This window comes from Penicillium daleae, assembly GCF_028827525.1.
Source record: "Penicillium daleae strain IBT 16125 chromosome Unknown utg000002l_segment0_segment0, whole genome shotgun sequence".
Taxonomy (NCBI): Eukaryota; Fungi; Ascomycota; class Eurotiomycetes; order Eurotiales; family Aspergillaceae; genus Penicillium; species Penicillium daleae.
Window position 1 is genome coordinate 2,113,430 of NW_026623150.1, and position 15,940 is coordinate 2,129,369.

Here is a 15,940-nt window from a genome sequence, read left to right on the forward strand (position 1 = left end):
CAGAGGTACATTACATGACTATACTCGATACGTACAAACTGGAAGTACCTTGACTTGATCATTAGACTCGGCAGAAACCGCGGTTCACCAGTTGTCGAGCTGACCGCCAGTGCGGGGGATCCCAAGCCCAAAACTATAAAAAGTCCGTTCCAAGGAATCACATTACCAGATGCTACTCATGAGTATCGTATGATCTGCATGGAAGATGGCGAGCATTATCTGATCGGAGCTTTTACATCTAACCACGTTTTGTAGATTACTAGTATACAATTGAAAACTTTTTCTTTTTTGAGGGGTATCACCAACTCCGCCGTATTCATACAATCGATCAGAAAATCATAGAATCAATCAAGTCCTAACCAGGTCCTATTTGACCTGCTGAACGACCAGCTCCAAGATGCGCCGTGACTTGGCACCCTCCAAGTATTCCCGCCCTTCATGCCTCGTCTCCTCATCCTCATCTTCATCATCGCCCACCTCCAGATCCACCTGCAGACTAGCCTCGTAGGCACCCATTACGGTCTCCTCATCCACGCGAATGCCGCCTTGTACCAGGACCTGGATGCACTGTGCCAACCGTGCGATTTCCCGACGGGTCTGCGGCGGGATCTCATCGTTCTGGCTGGAGTAGATCGAGGTGGAAACCATCTCTTCCATGCGCGTGATAGAAACGTGATCTGTAGTGGACGAGGCCGCACTTGCACCATCGGCATGCTTCGAAATCCAAATGTACCCATTCACTCCAAGAATAACGTCCACCTCACCACCGCCATTATGTGTGCTAACCGTCCATACCTGTCGTCGTGATCGCACAACACCACCCATTCCGCTACCAGCTCCAGGCCGCAAAGACCCAGCACCCACGCCGCCCTTCGTGGTAGAGCTAGATGCCCCACTACCACCAGTGCCAGTCACGGCGAGGAACACGCCATTCCGCAGCTTACCGTACTTCAGCGAGCGGGTGTGAAGCGAGGCTGAGCCATCTTGGTGCACGCTCTGCACTTCTGCGACAACCAGGTCGCCCTCGCTGAAGAAGGTCCGAATCTGCAGCTCGTCGGAGCTTGTTCGCCGACGGAGAATACCACCGGGCAAGTTGATGGCAGAGAGTGGGAGCTGGGCGAGGAGCGGGGCGGCAACGTCAACCTTCCACCGCTTGGACTGGACTTCGACAATGCGGCCCACGACGAGATCACCGATCTCGGGTGTGTAGCGGGCGCGGAGGGGGTGGACGGAAAGGAGCTTATTGGTTTTGTGGACTGTACCGGCGACAGTGGCGATAATTGAGGTTGAGAGGGGGGTCATGTATGTGCCGTGACCTCTGCGAATGGGTTAGCTCTGTTGTAGAGGATCTCTTTCAAGATCGACAAGGCCAAGGTCCGGCTCGGAGGGGCTGATGGGAAGCTTCAAAGCTGTCAAAGCCTCTGCGTGGGGGTTAAGAACACTAACCTCATCCATTGCGGATCGTCTGTGACCACCTCACCGGGCGTGACGACGCCTGTCGACACGGTCTGATTTCCTATGCGGGCCCGCTTCGGTGCCCGCACGCCGCTCATTTCAACATCTTCGTCTGAGTCGACGGACATGGAGTCATCGGATTCGTCATGGCGAGGGAGGATGTCCTCTACCACCGGAGGGAGAATTATGATTCCCATTGTGTCGGGCTGTGTGTGGATTGGAGGGAAAATGTGTCTCTGAGAGGATTTGAAGGTGCTGGATAAGGTCCAAGACTTTTGTATTCACGTGACCGTCCCCACTATGAGCCCCAAGTATATACTAAACTTGGAACTGCAACTTTTGATAAGTGTATGGTCTATATATCGAATTTGAAATTAGATTAACTGTTTGAATGAAGCAGCTACAAGCAGTATACTGAGATTGAGCAATTTTTCGAAAGAATTGATGGACCTAGTTGTTGGTGCTGAACAAGGCAGATATGGTTGCGAACATCGACAGGCAATTCCGCCGACGGTCAGTCCATCCTTTGACTATCTCTGTAACAGTGTACTTCATTTTTTGGTTGTACCTTCCGCTAAGGGGTGATTAAATTTGGGACTTGAGAATCGTGTTTCTTGAAGCGTATCTGTTGAATTTCATATCGTAGACCCAGCTCGGTGATAGGACTCAATGCAAATGCCATATTAATACATCAGAATAAAAAATTGAAATACAGCGGACACAGATATCCACGAAGCTTATACCCTCTCTCATGCCTTCTTTGCACTGCGATTGGCAGAAGCCGCAGGCTCATCCTTCTTCTTCTTTGAACGGCTATTGCCTCCCTTGGGCCTATATCCAGCATCCTCGTCACGCTTGCGCTTGTTTTTCGGCGTAGGCTCCTGTTCCATCCCATCCTCATCGAGAGTCTCCTCTTCCTTGCGCTGTGCAGGCGCCCGCTTCGAGGAGCGCGCGTTGGACGGGCGTGACGTAGACTTCTCCGATGCGACCTCGTGATCCTGCAGGGCCTGTGGTTGATTGCGTCGCAGCCAGTTGTAGACCGATGCGGGATTTCGCAGTACAGCTTCTCGCTCTCGCTCGGCGAATGTGGGTGGGTCGGGGATACGCGCGAGTTGCGCTATAGCTGTCTCGTCCCCCAGCTTGGCGTCCAGTGCTAGGTAGTACTCGGTTTCACGCTCGGGAGTGAGATATCCGAGTGTGCGTCTGACACCGTTGGATCCTTGCTCTTGGTCTGGAGCACTGGCGGCGGTGTGCGGAATTTGGATCAATTTACTGTACTGCATTGCTGGAGCAAACTCCTTGTTCCGCTTGACGCTCTCTTCCACCTGTCGATAAGCGCTCGTCGAGAGGTTGCCGTTTGCTAATTCAGATTTGGCTTCCTTCAATGCGGTTCTGGCGAGGGCCGCGTCACTAATCAGGGGCGCAATCTCTTGTTCGGCAGGTGGAAGGAAAGGGGCGTCATCGGGCATAGTCAAGTCGTATCGTACAGACGGGGACACATGGAGACTGTCATTGAACTCGAGGAGGATTTCAAGCAATTGACTGCAGCTGAATTAGCACCCGGTTCTTGTGATCCCAATATATGGACCCGAGGGGCAGCATACTCGTTCTGTTCTTGGATGCGCTTGGAGAGATCTTCGATGCGGAGCTCTTCGCGAATCAGAGCCTCGCTCTCCAACTCTTGCTTGGTAAACTTCATTTTCAACTTGGCATATTTTTTCCTAGAGGCCACGATTTAGCCAGATATTTCATACATCGACACTGTCAAGACGTCGTACTTGAAAGAGTGCACCGACTGCTTTGCAGGGGTAGCTTCCGGGGCATCGGGTAGAGCCTCCGAGACGGGCTTGGAGTCGGTAACTTCTTCTGCCATGGTGAAATTAGATCCTAGATGGCAAGATAGCAGCTGTTGAGAGGGATTGAGATTGCTTGGGCTTTGATGGAAAGGAAATGGTCGGGGCAAGTTGCAAGACGCGCGCCAAGCACGGATGTCAGGCTTGCGCGATTAGTATCTCCGGGCCGCCGTAAAAAATTGATTAGCGCCGACCCGAAGATCTTTGGACAGTCTACAGTCCACATTTTTTCAAACGGTTCACAAACCTTGAAGATTGCCCTCTCAAATCTTCCTGGTGAAAAATTTGCCTAAGATTCATCATGACTGAAGTCGCCGACCCCAGCCAGAAGAAGCGCAAGCTTCAAGACGGCCCCGAACTCGAGATCGATATTTCTGCGCCGGAGCCGCCATCGAAAAAAGCCCTACGAAAGGCGAAGAAAGTCAAGAAGACCGACGGAGAGGCTGACGACACCGGAAAGCCTCAGACTGAGAAGGTCGAATCTAAAGACGCTGCCGATGCGCAGGCAAAGCGCTCTCAGTATGGAGTCTGGATCGGCAATTTGTCCTTCAACACCACCAAGGACGACCTGCGCCAATTCTTCATCGACAATTGCTCCTTCTCCAATGATACGATTACACGAGTACACATGCCCAATGGTGCTGAGAAGTTCGGGCGTCCCCAGAACAAGGGCTTTGCCTACGTTGACTTTTCCACCGAGAAGGCTCTGGAGGAAGCAATTGGTCTGAGCGAGCAACTACTGACAGGCCGCCGCGTGCTGATCAAGAATGCGAATAGCTTTGAAGGTCGGCCCGAGAAGACTGCGGATCAGGGTAACGCTGCTACCTCGGCCAAGCCTGGCAATCCTCCATCCAAGCGTATCTTCGTAGGCAACCTGAGCTTCGACGTTACGAAGGAATCCCTCGAGGAACACTTTGCGAAATGTGGAACGGTGGCCAATGTGCATATGGCGACCTTCCAGGACACAGGAAAATGCAAGGGGTATGCTTGGGTGGAGTTTGAAGAAATTGCGGCCTCGGAAGCAGCGGTGAGAGGCTTCGTGATGGAGAAGGAGGAGGAGGAAGAGGAAGAAGAGTCCAGCGACAGCTCCGACTCTGACGAAGAAAGCAAGAAGCCCAAGAAGAAGGCGAAGAAGAAGGCCAAGAAGCCCTACCAGCGTCGAATCTGGGTGAATCAGCTCTTGGGTCGCCGAATGAGAATGGAGTTTGCGGAGGATGCGTCAACACGATACAAGAAGCGCTTTGGCAAGGATGGCGAAGGAAAGAAGAATGGTCAACCTGCAATTACTGAGGAGGGTGCTGAGCCGTCTGAGGAGCAGCCCCGAGTTCGTAAGCAAAGGCGGCCAGACATTGATGAGTCTCGGTACTCCAAGGAGACTGTGCAACGTCTTAGTGGTGCCATTGTTGAAGCCCAAGGCAAGAAGGTCACTTTTGACTAAATGTGTGACTCGTCTTTTTGGCAGTCTTTTCTGGACCACCACAGAAAGTGAGGTTGGTTCTTTGGGAATGTCTCTATTATGTATTTTTGCTGGATCATTGCAACTCTACTGCGGGCGTCTTGAGATGGGTTTGTTAGAGAGACTCTTTACAGCAACGATCTGCCATGCGGTGTACAGTTCTGTTGACGTGGCATGGATGTTTATAAAAGTCCCATCACGGCTACTCGCTGGGCTCACAGATACCCCTCGGTGGAAAAAAGAATTTGTGTTTTGTCGTGGATGATTTGGAGTTATTTGTTCTCGGATGCGTCTTCAGTGTTATCAATCAAGGGTGTCGCATGCTCTAGTAAATTCACGATCCACAATGCATACCCTTTCAGGATCGGATACATCAACCGACATGAACCATATGGTATGTTCTGGAAATAGTTTGAGAAAGGAAAAGACATACTCGGGCTCACTCTGAGATAGTTATGTCGAAACAAAGCAGCTTTGTTATCCCTGCAAAGTAAGTTGAAACATACAGTACTCCGTAGATCTAGACTGGTCGGGCAGAACACTCCTCACCGCCCTGGGCTAGCCCGATTGGGGGTTACGTCTCTTTGCGATGTCATGCCCTTTCGTGGAATATCTGCTTCGCATCTCGTCCGGCCTGCATCTCCTTCTCTCATCCCCCTTGCGCTTTTCTTTCTCTTCACTCCATCACCCTAGTGAGGTATCTTTTGAACCATAACCTTCAATTTCTTCCCTCTGATCCCGTCATTTCATCGATCATCCTTGCTGTGACGCCACTACACTTCGCCGCACTTCTGTCTTGCCCACCCCTTCCTGGTTGGCTGGCCCTAACGCCAAACCCAGCACCAGTGAGGTTGATATCTGTCTCCTTCAAGGCATCCTTATAATATCCAGACCATGGCTCCCGCTCGACGCCATATCGGGGCAAGCCGTAGGAAGAGACGTGACGATGACGGCGAGGACGAGGCCTCACAGGTTGGAGAGCTGGACGATGATTCCTTGAGCGAGGGCTCGGTCGACAGCCACCAGGAAGATGAAGATGCCGACGGGGAAGTTAGCGAAAGTGACGAAGCAGCTTCGACCACGCTGGACACGGACAAGCTCAACGGGAAGACCAACGGCCGGGCCCCCAGTCAGACCGAACGAGACAGCTCTGCATGCCCCAGAAAACCAGGACTCAAGATGACCGTCTCCGATACAGAAGCGATGTTGAACGGAATGAAGGTGTCTGACGATAGCGAGGAGATCAGTTTTGACCAGATGGGGGAACGGCGAGACCTACAGACGGGCCGGACACCGTCTGCTCCGCCCACCGAACCGAAGCGGGAGACCTTGGCTGCAAGGAAACGCCGGGAGCATGAGAAATACGTCAAGGAGCGAGAGCAGAATCCGGCCTTTGTGCCCACTCGAGGAAGTTTCTTCTTGCATGATAAGCGGACGTCAGAGGCGGGACCCAATAACCACCGTCCCTTCAACAAAGGAAAGTCGAGACCTGTCGGTCTCATTGTGGATGGGAATTCTCGCAAGTACGGGAGCACTAGCTTTACAAATGACCTTTGTGGATCTTTTGCTGATATATATATTCTCTAGGAACTCTACCTCCAAGCCCGACGCAAGCGAAGGGCAGTGGACACACGACCTCCATGATACAGTTGCTGGCGAGAATCCAGCGCCCAAGCAGGTGCCCACCACCGCTGGATCGTTCCCATCAGTTCAGAATGTCCCGACCGCCCCTCGATCTGAACCTCCGAATCGTTCGTTCTCCAGCACTACCTTGATCGGCAATGTACCCGTCGTTGTCTTCCTCCCGGGAATGGCACAGGCCAAGTCGTTCCCCGCGGTGCCCAAAAAGCAGCATACCCGTCTTCCTCAACACCGCCCTCCCTTGCGCCGCGACAAACCGGTGCGAATTTCTCTTCCTGGTCAACCTCCTCGCTACATTTTCCCGTCTACTGAGCGTTCCTTCATCTTTATTCCCCGTGCATTGCGACCGAATCAGCAGGGCTACCGAGGCCGGGGTCGAGGTGGTGGTTTCTACCCTGGCCGACGACCCAGCTATTATAACACCTACACGCCCAGCGTGCTCAGTGTCAGCCGACGATCATCTCTCGGAATGTCCGTCTCCCAAGATGGCTACCCGTCACCGGCAGGCTCGGTGTACTCGCGGCCAGCCATGGTTGTTCCCGATGCTAGCAAGCCCGTTGTTCGTCTGCCTCCTCCTCCACGCCCTCCCGTTAACATGCCGCCCACCGGTGCTGGACTGCCGCCAGGACCTATGCCGTCTATGCAATTCCCACACTTCGGCTATCGTGAAAGTCGCCCGGCCCCCATCCCCATGCATCAACCTCGCCCTCAAAAGGCTGTCTCCGTGGCTGATATCGAGAGCCCGGCCAGCTTCCCATTCAATCCACCTCAGCCCCAGCAGGAGCAACCATTCCACCATCAGGTTCCCGTTCCTGTCCCCGTCGCTGGGCCTGGTCAAGAGCAGATGACGCAGGGCCCTGGCCAGCCCTCAGGAACTCCGCTTTCGCAGATTCCCGAGCGGGCGATCCATGCTCAGCCTTTCCAGCCATACGGTTATCAACCACCGGGATATTACCCAGGCTACCCTCCTGGTGCTATGTATTACCCCGGATCTGGCCCTGACTATGCCCCATACAATGGACCGATGGGACCGGGGGTCTCAATGCCTAATTTCCCTCCGGGTCAGCAGCCGATGCCGTATGTTGTTCCCTCGTCCTCGGGAGAGCAGTCGTCGCAGCCCGGTACCGTTGCTCATGAATCGGGTGGCACGGTGTACTTTTACGATGCCAACCAGATGTACTCCGGTGCCAATTACGGGGGTCAAGGTCCAGGGCAGGGGTCTGGGGGAGTTGTGGGGATGGGAGGCATGATGACCCCTCCTGGTCCCACGTATTACTACCCACAACCGCCTGGGGCCGGGGGGAGGCATGTACTATGGACCACAGTGATTGGACTGATGTGCATTGGTCTCAGCTCCTCTGTTGGATGACATACGTCTTTTCTTAGCATGGTCCCCTTTTCTTGTTTTCCCCTTGTTCCTTTTTTTTTGGTCTCCTTCCATCCTTCTTTGCGCCCTCTAATTTCTTCTTCTTATTTTTGTTCTTCTTCTTTTACCGTGGTCTTTCTTTCTTTCTTTTTTTTGCCCGTCTTGGCGACGGTCGTTAGACTTGGATTATTCGGATGCATTTGAGCGTTCTCTCCCCCCTCATTTCTCATGTCCCCGCAAAACCCACCCCAGCTCGTCTTTCTCCCCCCCTCATCTGTCTTTGATCGCTTCGCATGATCTAGGCCCTGTTGCATGACCTCTCATTTCTTTCGCTCCCGATGACAGAGGGCTACGAAATACCAACAAAAAGTATTCTATACCTTGCCGCTCAGTCGTGTTCTTGTCCTTGGAATCGCACTAGTAAATGCTCATGTAGTCAGATAGTCATGTAGATGGGGGAATCTCAATGCTTTATATTCCATTCCGAGGTATACACTGCGTGACTGTTTACCCCAATAAACCTCCCAGGAATACATAAGTAGGATGGCCTATGCTGTATGTATTATTACAGTACAATCCATTCTTACAGTCATTACAAACGCCTTCTCGTGTACCGTACCGTCCGGGTAAAGGCGTGACCCCACCGGACGGGTCTTACATAATCCGTACACCGCCCACGGGCTGGCAGCTGACCCTCTTCCCCCCATCGTCAGCGCTCTCTGCCTGCTCGGCTCTGTCATTCTCCCTCGACTTGCTCTTCCTCACTTTCCCACTCTTCTATCGCTGACTCTTTCACTCTGCTTTCATATTCTCATCCCCCTTCCATCAGCCTCTCTTTCTAATCTCCTTTCCCCTTCAAACTTGTCCCTCTACACCGTAGTGAACCTCGCTCCCCCCCCGGAGCTCTTGGGATTCCTTATCTCCCTCTTAGTGCCGTGAACGGAGTACTTCCCACCTCCACATCCTCTTCCCCCATCAACTTGCATCATGGCTACTCAAGCCCTCCCATCACACCCAGGTCCAGACCATCAAATCTCAATCAAAGTTCTTTACAACGACAGCAACCGTCGCTTCAAGTTACCTCTGAAGGACCTCCAGGCTCAGGTGCTCCCCCAAAAGGTAAGCTATTTCTTGTCTCCACTCAAGCTCCGACCGGACCTCCAGTCCGCCCCCCGTTCCCTTATCTCAATGATCAGCTCGGTGATCGCCATGATCGATGACTCGACGGTGATGGAAACATCTCTTTGATGTCTGGTGATAAGTGATAAATGATGGCCTTAAAATTACCAACCTAAACGCCGATTGCGGTTGAATGTTGACTAACTGATCTCTTGGGTTTAGCTCCGCTTGCTTCTCGGCGTTCCGGCAAATGTCAACGTCATCTTCGAACGCTATTCCGACAGCGCCGGCAACTACATTCACCTAGACGAAGCCAACCCCTCCGTCTACAAACAACTCTACCGTGCTGCCAAAGCCAAGTCCAAGCTTCGCATCAGGGCCACCGTGGTCGATACCTCGGCGGCGGTACCTTCAGACTTCTCACTCCCGGCTCAGCCGATCACTCAAAGCCCTCCACGATACAGTTACCTTGAGACCGTCCTCAGCTCACCTATCCCCATGGCTCATCCCGAGAGCCTCCCAGCTACCTCTGAGCTGGCAAGCACCTCGCTCGAGGTCGACGCCTTCCCACCACAGCCGATCCAGACCTCCACTCAACCTCCTCACTACCGTGACTTCGAGGCTGAAGACAAGATTCGTTTCCCCGTCATCTCTCACAACTCGCCCAATGGGATGTTTTGTATCGACTGCAACAACTGTGGTCGATCCATTGCCAATGAGCACTATCACTGCAGTATCTGCGAGTACGGAGACTATGACCTGTGCCCACAGTGCATCGACGCGGGTGCCTCGTGCCGCAGCGACGGCCACTGGCTGATCAAGCGGATGGTGGTGAACGGTATTGTGACCAACAGCACCACTGAGACCATACCTCCCCGTCACCCTCAGACTCAGGCTGTGGCCAAGGAGACCTCCGAGCCCACTGCAAAGGTTGCTACCGTGCAGGACGAGGAGGAGATCAAGCCCCAGATTGCAGTGTGCCCAGCTTACGAGCCCCCCGCCACTGAACGAGTCCAGGAGATGGAGGCTTCCCTCATTCCTGGCTTCACCAGTCAGACTGATGTGGCTATTCAGGGCGATGAGCAGCCCATGTGCAATGGATGCTGCCGTGGTATGTTGTGCTCTATGCTTTTTTTTCATTCAGGACCAGCACTAATATGAAATACAGAGGTAGATGAGAGCAACCTTGTGCGTTGCACTGAGTGCGAGGATTATGACCTCTGCCTTCGCTGCCTGCTGCGCAACAAGCACGGTCACCATCCCGCCCACACCTTCTCCCTTGGCTCGGACCGCAACTTCTGCTTGAAGAACCTCATCATGTCTCGTTGCCTTCCCGGCCGGCAGTTCAAACACGCCGCCATCTGTGATGGATGTGAGAAGGTAAGATGCTCTCAACTTTGGCACACATCTCGATCTCCTCTCCGACCACATGCTAACCACTTCTAGCACATCGTCGGTACCCGCCACAAGTGCCTGTCCTGCCCTGACTGGGACTACTGCCCCAGCTGCATCAAGATGGCTCACCAGAACCATCCTGGTCACCGCTTCGCTCCTATCTACGATGCTATTGGTGAGCAGCCTCGTGACTCCGAGGTTCACTTTGGCATCTTCTGCGATGGCCTACTGTGCAAGGACAAGCCTGCTCAGAGCTACATCACTGGGGTTCGATACAAGTGCGCCGTCTGTGACGACGTTGACTTCTGTGCGAGCTGCGAGGCTCACCCTAACCACGGGCATAACCGCACCCACCCCTTGATCAAGTTTAAGACTCCCGTCCGCACCGTCACGGTCAGCACTATCAACGAGGATGAATCTGTTCCTGGCCGAGTTTCCCTGGGTGACCAGCCTCGCGAGACTGTTGACTCGGCTGCTCTGCATGAGGATGTCGAGGAAAAGAAGCCCGTTGTCGTGGAGCAGGCTCCCGTAGAGGTGGAGGCCACCAAGCACGAGCCCGCTTGGCCCGCTCCTTACGCCCCGGTCCCCACGGTTGAGGCACCAGAGGCTGCCCAAGAGCAAGACTCGGCCAACTACAAGGCTTACTTCGTTCGCGATGCGATCGCTGATGGTACCAAGCTGCCTCCCAACACCGTTTTCCGCCAGACTTGGACTCTCTTCAACCCCGGCCCCTTTGCCTGGCCAGCTGGCAGTGATGTCCGCTTCGTCGGCGGAGACACCATGTTCAACGTCGACTCTAGCCACCCATCTAGCGTCGAGTCCATCCGCTGTGCGATGGAGAGTAACAAGCTTACCGCTCCTCTGGGACCCGGACAGAGCGCCGATTTCAGCGTGACCCTGCGCACTCCTCGCCGTGAGGGCACTGCTATCTCATACTGGCGCCTGAAACTTCCCAATGGTATCCCCATTGGCCACCGATTGTGGTGCGATGTTCAGGTACAGGGAATTGTGTCTCCTACTCCATCGACCGTGGAGCCGGTGAAGATGATCTTTGAGGAGCTGCCCGAGACCGAGTCTTCTACTGTCACCCCCGACACTGCCGGCAGTGGCATGATCTTCCCCAAGCTGGAGAAGGAGTCTCCCGAGTCTAGCCTCCACGAGGCTGTGGCCGAGACCCGCCCGGCTCCGACTGTGTCGACCGTTTCCGAGGCTGATGTCCTGGAAGATGTGGAGAGCCTCACCCTGGACGAAGCCTCTACCGATGCTGGCTTCTTGACCGATGAAGAATACGATGTCCTGGATGCTAGCGATCAGGAGTTCTTGGAGGCGAAGCAGTCTATTCACTAGACAAATTGCTTGCCTACATTTACACGACAACAGGCTTTGCCTGACTTTCATGACACGATAGGAATTGGGAATTTGCACGCTGGAAGGTTTCGGAACTGGTCTTTTTTTTCTTGTTACTTTTTCCAATCTGCTCTAACCTAAACACAGCTGGGCCACTTCTGCCATGGCCAGCCTTTGATAATTTGATGTTTAATTTCCTTGATCTTTTGAATTTGATCCTTTGACAATCTCACTCTTTTTTTTTTCTTTGGTCGTCGGTCCCTCTCACCCTCCAGCCATTCTTATGCAAGGGGCTCTCCACCTTGGACAAGTTCACTCTCCTGGACGCTGTTCCAGCTCCAGCTGCAAGCGTCCCCCAGAAAAGATCATCGCCGCTGCATTTCGCTTTGCTCCAGATAGTCAAATGCATTTTCTTGCTCATTCATACGTACCTTGACTTGTAACTGGCCACGCTCCGTATATACCAAAATCAAAACCCAAACCCATCCACTTCTTCTGTTGGGGTTCTCGGACCCGCTCCGACTCCACATCCCCGCGCAGAGCTCGCGATGAAGATGTGTAACACAACATGCTGGGAAAAAAGACCGAGGCATCTTTCTCCCGATTCGGTTCGACTCCTCACCAGAGCACAGAGGGGAAGAGTGGAACTAATCTCCTTCGACCTTGATTTGCTACTTCCCCCTCTCGCACTTTCCTTCGTTCTAATATTTACTGTGCTAACCGTCCTACCCAGTCCTGGAAGCTTCGATTCTCTCGTTTCCAGTCCAGCCCCGGCAACCCCGACGCGGCAATGGGATTCTCGAGTTCGGCCTTTTTAGGCCTGATTGCCATCCTGGTGGCTACCCTGGGCCCAGCAGTTGTGCATATGATCAAAGTCGGCGGTCCTTTTTTAACGCCAAAGTCAACTGTACTCGGTGTGGGCCAAGGGCCCATCATCATTGAGGATACCGTTCATTGCGAAGATGTGCACTATTACCGCCCAGCCAACCTGCTGTTCACGGCGTGCGAGGACGTGAAAGAGACCCGCTTCGACTGGTTCCCCGCTCTGGCTCATTTTGATGCTAAAGCTGCAGGTCGGGGATCTATTCATGTTGTCGACCCGAAGGTTCGTACAGCAATTCCCTCGTCATGATGCCGAGGTCCAGATCATACAGAAGCACTAGCAATATACTGACAAGCTCCCTTAATCAATATCAGACCTTCAAATCCACCCGTCTGACACTCGAAAACTTCAACGGCCCCTTCGTCACCCACGGCATAGACGTCATCCCAGACCCCGAACACCCAGCCGCAGTCTACATCTTCGCCGTCAACCACCTACCAAACCCAGAATCCACCCCAGACTCACCGTCCATTCCCACAGCACGCTCTCAAATCGAGCTCTTCCACCACGTCCTACATTCTACCTCAGCGCAGCACGTCCGCTCCATCCGACACCCGCTCATCCAAACCCCCAACGACATCTATGCAGACAGTCCGACCTCCTTCTACGTAACAAACGACCACTTCTACCGCGCCGGTCTCATGAGACTCGTCGAAGACGTCTGGCCGTCCGCAAAATGGACCAACATCATCCACATCCAGCTCCAGCAACTACACAACGTCGCCGATGAAACCGCACACCTGACTGCGTCTATCGCGCACAGTGGATTATGGAATAACAACGGTCTCGGCCATGCCCGCTCTGAGTCTGAGGTTGTTATTGCCAGCACGATGGGTGGGGAGTTGTGCCTTGCGACGCGGTTCGAGAATAACACTCTTTCTGTGCATGATACTATCGTCTTTGACACTGTCACTGATAACCCGAGTTACTATGTGGATCCGTACGCGAGTGACGGCGAGGATGCGAGTGGTTTCGTTGTCGCAGGTGTTTCGCAGGGATTTTATCTTCCGCAGACTGGGCGGGATCCGGACGCGTTGGAGGCGGTGCAGGTTTGGTATGCGAAGGAGAAGAGGAAGGAGGAGGTTGGAGCTAGTACGGGAGGTTGGGAGAAGAGGTTGTTGTTTGAGGATGATGGGAGGAGGATTCGGAGTGCTAGTGCGGCGGTTTTGGTTCCTGTTGAGCAGCGGGAGGGGGATGGGTCGGAGGGGAAGAAGGCTTGGTTGTTTGTGACGGGGTTCTTGTCAGAGAGTATGATTGCTGTGCTGGTTGATTTGTAGGAATATGGACAGTTGTATATATGGATGTCTCTTGAATGGCATGAGAAGTTACCCCGGAAAGAACCGTTTTGAGTGTTTGAAATGGACGAGTCTTGCTGTGAGTATACATGTCCATGTACCATAGACTCATGGAAGATCGGCTCAGATAATATAGCTGCTCTTTGATCCCCTTGAATCTTTACCCTCGATTGATGTAGTCTTTACAAGTCTCTTCGATTGTATACCTGTTCGGGGATCAGGTCTTCCGCTTTAGAGGTAACAGTTCCATCCAGACCCAGAAAAGCAGCAGATTCTTTACCACGTATGCAGACAACATGAAACGTAGAACTGCTTGAGAGAGTTCAGATCCTACCCTTGATGATGCTGTCGCCGTCGTCGGGGTTGGCGCTCTTCATGGACTCATGCGAAACGCCAGTCTCGACATGACGATCGGGGGCTTTCATATACACCTGACCGACTCCCATGAAACTTTTAAAATCTACAAGGAGACTAGAAATACCATTTCAAGAACAAAACGATTTGCATTTCTACAGGTATCCTTTCAAATCAAAACTCCAAACAGGACGAAGAACAGGGCGCGTCGCATCTCCAACACCAAACAACAAACTCGAACAGGACCCGATTGCAGCAACCCGACTCTTCTCCCGAACATGGACATGCAGACATGGGAAAGAAGACATGAGAAAAGGCAAAACAGAAACAGAAACAGAAACAGAAACAGAAACAGAAACAGAAACAGAAACAGAAACAGAAACAGAAACAGAAACAGAAACAGAAACAGAAACAGAAACAGAAACAGAAACAGAAACAGAAACAGAAACAGAAACAGAAACAGAAACAGAAACAGAAACAGAAACAGAAACAGAAACAGAAACAGAAACAGAAACAGAAGAAACAGGGAAAAGAAGTGAGTTCCTCTTGGCTTCATCCCCGGCCGACCGAAAGTCAGTGGGGACTACTAAGCCCCAGCACCGCGTCAAGGTGGGAACTCGTCGCTGGGGGAAATCGCGAAAGAATAAATGTCAAAGATCGAAAAATAAGTATGTCGAGAAAAATAAAAGCAAAGCAAAGTAACAAAGCAAAACAGAACGAAAAGAAGAAGTAAACCGAAGAAAGAAAAACGAAGAAGCAAAATAAAGCAGAAAGCAAGGGGAAAAAAAGACAAAAGGAAAGACAAAGGAAAATCCACCTGCTACGCACTTACCTGTGTCCATGGGACAAGGAAAGAAGCGTATGAGAGGAGAAAGAAGATCAAGAGAGAAGATCGAGAGAGAAGATCAAGAGAAGATCAAGAGAAGATCAAGAGAAGATCAAGAGAAGATCAAGAGAAGATCAAGAGAAGATCAAGAGAAGATCAAGAGAAGAAAGCAAAGGAGAACCCACCTGGCATACACTTACCTGTGTCCATGAAACAAGAGAAGAGAGCGGAAGAGAAAAGGGAGAAGAGACAAGGAAACCCACCTGCTACGCACCCACCTTCGTCTCCAAGAGACGCGAAAAAAAGGACAAAGAAGATAAGAATAAAAATAAACAGGACAGAATAGAACAGACAGGATGGATAAGAATAGAGAGTGTGTGGACAGAAATGGGTAAGAATAAGAAAGACAGAGGAGAAGAGTAAGAATAAGAGGGTGATGGAGAGAGCGTTGGGGGAGAAAAGGAAAGAAGAAAGATTTCGGAGGGAGGAAGGGGGTTTTTATGTCTACGCGCTAGTGAGAATGAGGATGCCGATGGTATTTCGACGTGACCTTGACGTGATTCAGGGCGATAGCAGGCTCTCAGGCGTGTATATAACAAGCCCTAACTGAGAAGGTGCGCGGATGCCGTTTTGGGTATACCGAATCCCATTCGGGATACAGTCGACGTCAGGCTGTGGATGGCCGGGCCAAGTTGCTACTTCTATGAAGAGGGAGATGCAGCTCTTGCTCTACCCAGAAAGGATTTTTATTCAAGAATGACTTTTCGAATGTCTTCACAAAGAGATTCAAGAGCATGCTTGAACTCTGATTTCTTCCGGCCGCGGACATGTATATCCGCGTCATGCTCAACCAGCAGCCGAAACTCAGCTGGCTTTTCGAGATTGACCGCAGTGAATAAAGCCCTAGTCTTATGCTATCATTGACTAATGCCCTCGTGAATTAACCAGGA

At 52.2% G+C, this 15,940-nt stretch overlaps 6 protein-coding genes across 6 annotated transcripts; 4 read left to right on the top strand and 2 right to left on the bottom strand.

Annotated features, from left to right (window-relative positions):
- Positions 1-366: 366 nt before the first annotated feature.
- On the bottom strand, positions 367-1,652 carry N7458_001777 (exosome non-catalytic core subunit RRP4; the record flags this gene model as incomplete). Its single annotated transcript, XM_056905160.1, has 2 exons — positions 367-1,318; positions 1,447-1,652. 2 exons carry the CDS (start codon positions 1,650-1,652, stop codon positions 367-369), a joined length of 1,158 nt encoding a protein of 385 aa, XP_056769267.1.
- Positions 1,653-2,204: 552 nt separating this feature from the next.
- N7458_001778 (uncharacterized protein) lies at positions 2,205-3,328 on the bottom strand (the record flags this gene model as incomplete). Its single annotated transcript, XM_056905161.1, has 3 exons — positions 2,205-2,997; positions 3,060-3,176; positions 3,234-3,328. The coding sequence occupies 3 exons, from the start codon at positions 3,326-3,328 to the stop codon at positions 2,205-2,207; spliced, it is 1,005 nt and encodes a 334-aa protein (XP_056769268.1).
- A 281-nt stretch (positions 3,329-3,609) lies between these two features.
- N7458_001779 (putative RNA binding protein Rnp24) lies at positions 3,610-4,746 on the top strand (the record flags this gene model as incomplete). The annotated part of the gene is made up of 1 exon (XM_056905162.1): positions 3,610-4,746. One exon carries the CDS (start codon positions 3,610-3,612, stop codon positions 4,744-4,746), a length of 1,137 nt encoding a protein of 378 aa, XP_056769269.1.
- Positions 4,747-5,658: 912 nt separating this feature from the next.
- N7458_001780 (uncharacterized protein) lies at positions 5,659-7,774 on the top strand (the record flags this gene model as incomplete). Its single annotated transcript, XM_056905163.1, has 2 exons — positions 5,659-6,287; positions 6,352-7,774. 2 exons carry the CDS (start codon positions 5,659-5,661, stop codon positions 7,772-7,774), a joined length of 2,052 nt encoding a protein of 683 aa, XP_056769270.1.
- Positions 7,775-8,758: 984 nt separating this feature from the next.
- Positions 8,759-11,632, top strand: N7458_001781 (ZZ type zinc finger domain protein; the record flags this gene model as incomplete). Its single annotated transcript, XM_056905164.1, has 4 exons — positions 8,759-8,890; positions 9,113-10,001; positions 10,059-10,270; positions 10,337-11,632. 4 exons carry the CDS (start codon positions 8,759-8,761, stop codon positions 11,630-11,632), a joined length of 2,529 nt encoding a protein of 842 aa, XP_056769271.1.
- A 790-nt stretch (positions 11,633-12,422) lies between these two features.
- On the top strand, positions 12,423-13,792 carry N7458_001782 (serum paraoxonase/arylesterase family protein; the record flags this gene model as incomplete). The annotated part of the gene is made up of 2 exons (XM_056905165.1): positions 12,423-12,737; positions 12,830-13,792. 2 exons carry the CDS (start codon positions 12,423-12,425, stop codon positions 13,790-13,792), a joined length of 1,278 nt encoding a protein of 425 aa, XP_056769272.1.
- Positions 13,793-15,940: the final 2,148 nt, after the last annotated feature.